The sequence below is a fragment of the Cyprinus carpio genome, chromosome A21, assembly GCF_018340385.1.
Source record: "Cyprinus carpio isolate SPL01 chromosome A21, ASM1834038v1, whole genome shotgun sequence".
NCBI classification, from domain to species: domain Eukaryota; kingdom Metazoa; phylum Chordata; class Actinopteri; order Cypriniformes; family Cyprinidae; genus Cyprinus; species Cyprinus carpio.
This window is the reverse complement of record NC_056592.1, coordinates 7,321,646-7,326,645: the sequence shown is the minus strand read 5'-3', so window position 1 is coordinate 7,326,645 and position 5,000 is coordinate 7,321,646. Positions and strand designations below refer to the sequence as shown.

The following is a 5,000-nucleotide window of genomic DNA, read 5'->3' as shown; positions in this document are numbered from 1 at the left end:
GCCTTTTTTTATTTACAGGGTACAGAGAGAAACTCGTCTGGCTCAGAAAGTTGATTACCCTGCGTTTCATGCTGCAGGCCCCAATAATAATTATACTTCAGTAAGAGCATTCACATTAATGCCAGTTCATACATCGAAAAATAAAATAAGCACTTTGACACTTCTTGTAATTGACCATGTCTTTCCATGTTTTAGTCTGGGGATACAAATCTGGCTCACAGTGCTCAGATGTATCACTACCAGCATCAGAAACAACAGATGCTTTCAATGGAGAAGTAAGCACATGATCTCTTTATCAGTTTAGTCACTTTAGCTGCATTGTCTCTTCTCAGTTCTCTCCCTGTCCTGGTGATTTCCTTTAACATTATTTGTGCATTTTTATCGTAAGTCATGTTAAGAAAATGCTGATCAAGAACATGAATTTAAAAATACATATAATGTAAAACACTGAAAAATATTTATTTACTAAACTTTGCATGTAAGTATCATAGAATGTGTTCTATTTATACCTGTTATAGACATTAATATAATTATTTTTATTTTGAACATAGACATAAAGCAGAACCTAAAGTCTCAGAGTCTGGGGCTACATCAGAAGAGGAGAATGAAGTGGGAGATTTCACAGTGTACGAGTGCCCTGGACTGGCACCGGTGTGTAAACATTTTTGCAGTTAGCAGCTCTTCAGCATGTAGTGTCTTTGTTTAGCATGCATTTTTATGACACTATTAATACAAAATTAATTAAAAATAGGTAACATATTTTTTTATTCTCTAGACTGGAGAGATGGAAGTGAAAAACCCACTGTTTGATGACTCCTTGCACTCCCAGAGAAATGGACATTCCCACAAGTGACCTGGACACACACACACACCTGCATATGTTTTGAATAGGTCTAACACATCTAAAAGCATTCCTCCACAGGGTTACACCACACACAAATGAAAAAAATATGACTGTTTTTCCCGGAAAATCTCAGAACAAAGTGAGAAAAACACCCAAACTCTAAAGATACTGAAGAAGAAGATGGTATGTAGTCAATCTGGGAAATAAAAGTAAAAGCAGCAGTGGTTTTTTTTACTCAGATGCACATATATGAAATCTGAAAGAACGCTTGCACCGCAAACTCTCAGTGGAAACTCAGACCGGCCCTTTAATGCGGTTTCTTTGCACCACATCTTCATTCTTCAAATCTGGGGTTTGTTTTCTCATCTTTTTATGTCACCTCCCTTTTAAAACCTTTTCTCTTTAGGGTCGTGTTAGGAAACTTTATAAGCATCTTTTTCAGCTAGATGTAATTTTTAAAGTAGTCTTCATGTTTCTTGCTCCAGAAGCACCTCTTCTGATTATTGTGTATAAGAAATACACATTGGTCTCTCAGATATTTACTTGTGTTATTTCTCTTTCCTTATCTGAGTATTATTTTCTTTTTGTGGACTTTTGGTTGTCTTTATCAATGCTGATCTAAAACAACAAAACATCTTTTTTTTTTTTTTAGATTAAGAATAGTTCTGTTTAATTTCATAACTTTAATATGAAGTCTCTTTCTCTCTCTCTCTCATAGCGATCTTTATTTTTTTTCTTTGTAACCCTCAGTAAATATCACATCCTTTATTATTTAATGATATAATGGTTGTGTCAGGAAATGAAATACTAGTTAGACTGAAACAGAGAGACGTTGAGGTTCCTGTGCTCAAATCACTTTAGTGTAAATAAATCAATTTAAATGTATTATATATTACTTCCTTGAAGTGTATGGGTGATGATGTTATTGCATATGAGCTATAAAACGATCACACTTTTGCATACATCAGCTGTGATGACGGTTATGATTCAAGATCTGCTGTTCTGATACTGTTAATACACTAAAATACTGTCTTGTTTGGATTAGAGTTTATTTATTTATTTTACTTTTTTTTAAATAAAATATAATAGTCAGAATTTAAAAGATTGGGGTCATGAAAGATGTCCCTTATGCTCACCAAGTCTGCATTTATTTTATCAAAAATATAGTAAAAACAGTAATACTGTGAAATATTGCTATTTAAAATAAACGTTTTCTATTTTCATATATTTTATAATGTAAAGCTGAATTTTCAGCAGTCATTACTATAATCTTCAGTGTCACGTGATTCCCCATAAATCTTAATAATATGCAGATTTTTATTATTATAAATGTTTAATATAGCTGTGCTGCTTTTTTATTGAAACTGATACTTTTTCATATTTTTTTTATGAACTGAGAGTTTGAAAGTAAAGCATTTATTTAAAATGGAATTTAAAATCTTACAGACCCTTACAGAAAGCAGTTTATTTCCAAGCAATTAAGATGTTCTGTGTCACATAAATTAAATAAGTGGCTATTACTGTATATTAAATAATTAAATCATTTGACCATTCAGTTAGATGACTTTTTATTTAACACTGTGTATTATAAGATTTTTATTGTATTATATATTTACATAAAACCTCTCAAACAGATAACCATAAGCAATGAATTATATGTGACATAACAGTAAATTAGATCACTTTAAATGCACTGGGCCAACTATTGCATAAATCAAGCTGGATCGCATGGATAGTGTCACATCAGCTATATGCATATCAAGGACTTTGACTGTAAAAAGTGTATGTTTGATCTCAAATCTTGGATTCTTCTGAAACACCTGTCATTGTTTCATTTCTTTTAATGAAAAAGCTTGTTCTCTGAAAGAAACTGAAGCTGAAATGCTTGTTTGTCCTCTCCAGCTCATCCATCTAAACAGAATGTGGCAAGAGGAGACAAGACCTCCCCCAGTAAAGACTCTTTTCTGCGATGGGCCACTTAACTGCCCCATAAGGTGTGGTTCAGAGGAACGCATCACAGATCCAGCCTCATTGAGGTGTCTGTGGGGGGAGGGCCATTAAAGGCCATTGTAACTCTGAATGGTGAGGAAGGCAGCCATAGGCCGCCCGATCAAGATATGTGGGGAGAGAGGCAGTTGTCATCAGCAGGGTGTCAAAAGCAATCAAAAGGCCATCGGACAGATTGTATAAGTGAATAGGGCAGAGGGACGAGAGGTCACATACCTGTTTATCAGATACTAAAACCTCCAGGTCAGTTGTAAGAAAAAAAAAATTCACACAACCAAACCAAACCATTTTTTCATGCATTGGGCCTAGATTAAGTCACTGCTCCGGGTGTGTGTTCACGGTGTGTGTGTGTGTGTGTGTGTGTGTGTGTGTGTGTGTGTGTGTGTGTGTGTGTGTGTGTGTGTGTGTGTGTGTGTGTGCACTTTGGATGGGTTAAATGCAGAGCACAAATTCTGAGTATGGGTCATAATGTCACGTCACTTTCACTTTTTAATAGGGCACTATAAAAATAATCTTTAATAAGAGTAGGGCACTATAAAAATAATCTTTAATAAGATATATATATGAAATATATTTTATATTATAATATATATATATATTTCTAGAGTATGAAATAGCATGTTATCTATGGTTATTTTAAATGATTGCTGCTGTCATTATTAAAAAGAATACAGTCAACAGCTGAGAATAGAAATAACACAAATTGGCTTTCATATTGGTTTTGATAGGTAACAATTTGATATCAGTGATATTTTAGTGTCACTGAGATACTGTTTCAGCTTTTATTTTTGTATTTTTCATTTTTAGTATTATTATTATTTTTTTATTATATTCCTATAAAGATTTTTATTTTTTTATTTTTATTTTTTTTATTTTCAGTTTTTATTGTATGTAAAATGTAAAATCTGCTTTTTGAAAATTCAGTTTTTCTTTTTTGAATTCAGTCAATGTTTAATTAAAATATTTTTATGGTATTTTTAGTTAATAACCTTGTTTCATATAATACTTCAGATGCCATGATATTCGATATAAAAGTGATATCAGAAAACAACTGAGAAATTTTGAACAATCATTTAATTTATTTTTTCCTAAATATTTTGACCAAATATTTATATGGGTTGTTTGTATAGACAAATGTAAGAGCTTCATGTTTGCTTTCCTTCCTCCTTAGATTGTGATCTTCAAACACAAAGTCATCATTTCATCTCAACACATACGCCCTTTTATCAACAACAACATTTGGTTCCTGTGTATACAATGTATAACTCTGATCCAGCTGATGCAGACATAACCTTCTTCTGAAATGTTCCAGAATGCATTACATGTAAACAAGGGTGGGGTGATGCGGTTGCTCCATATCACTGAAAAAAAAAAAAAGTTTTTGCTGACTATAGATTTTACTGTACAGAAGCCTGCAAAACAGAGCCACCTGGGAGTGTTTTGCCGACTAATCCTGGTTCTGCCATCCCTCACTGGGCCTGTGTCATCTCTTTCCACTTTCTCCTCCTCTGTCTGCACTTTACATAACAATCCCCACCCAAGTCCATGGGCCAGCACAATGCCTGCAGCAGTGGTTTGATGTCTTTTAAAAGCTTTGACTGGCCCCAGAGGCCTCCTGTGTGTCCTTTCCTAGGCTTTGTGGCCAGGAGAGATGGACAGCTCAGTTGTGACCTAGAGCTCCTGGTCTGCAAGAGTGTGTTTGAAGGCAGGGGGTTGATTGTTTTAGATTGGAGTTGGCTGTGCTTGTACTGATGGTGTGTGATGCTCTGGGTGGGTGGCGAAACATCAGGGAGATTATATATGAGGTGTATATGCTGCCGTTCAAAAGATTGGGATAAGTTCGATTTTTAATGTGTGGGTTTTTTAAAGAAGTTTCTTATGCCCATCAAGTCTGCATTTATTTGATCAGAGATAGGCTGCAGAAAGAAATTGTATATTTATTATATAATTTATTCCTGTGATGTAAAGCTGAATTTTCAGCAGCCATTACTCCAGTCTTCAGTGTCACATGATCTTTCAGAAATCATTCTAATCTGCTGATTTATGATCAGTGTTTGAATGTTGTCATTGTTTTGCTTAATATTTTTTTTGGAACATGTGCTACTTTTTTAAGGATTCTTTGATGAATAAAAAGTTAAAAAGAACAGCA

General features: G+C 34.1%; 1 protein-coding gene and 1 long non-coding RNA gene across 2 annotated transcripts in view; both read left to right on the top strand.

Moving 5' to 3' along the window:
* Positions 1-1,878, top strand: part of LOC122149282 (neural proliferation differentiation and control protein 1-like) — an 18,374-nt gene extending 16,496 nt beyond the window's left edge. Inside the window, exons 6-9 of the mRNA XM_042778827.1 lie at positions 19-100; positions 196-275; positions 552-651; positions 776-1,878. Of these exons, the coding sequence (XP_042634761.1) occupies positions 19-100; positions 196-275; positions 552-651; positions 776-853 (340 nt within the window). The 3' untranslated portion in view covers positions 854-1,878. The remainder of the gene's footprint in view (positions 1-18; positions 101-195; positions 276-551; positions 652-775) is intronic.
* Positions 1,879-2,694: 816 nt separating this feature from the next.
* Positions 2,695-4,727, top strand: LOC109046014. Its single transcript, XR_006162913.1, has 2 exons — positions 2,695-2,838; positions 4,023-4,727. It is a non-coding gene; the product is annotated as an uncharacterized LOC109046014 (long non-coding RNA).
* The last annotated feature ends 273 nt before the right edge of the window (positions 4,728-5,000 follow it).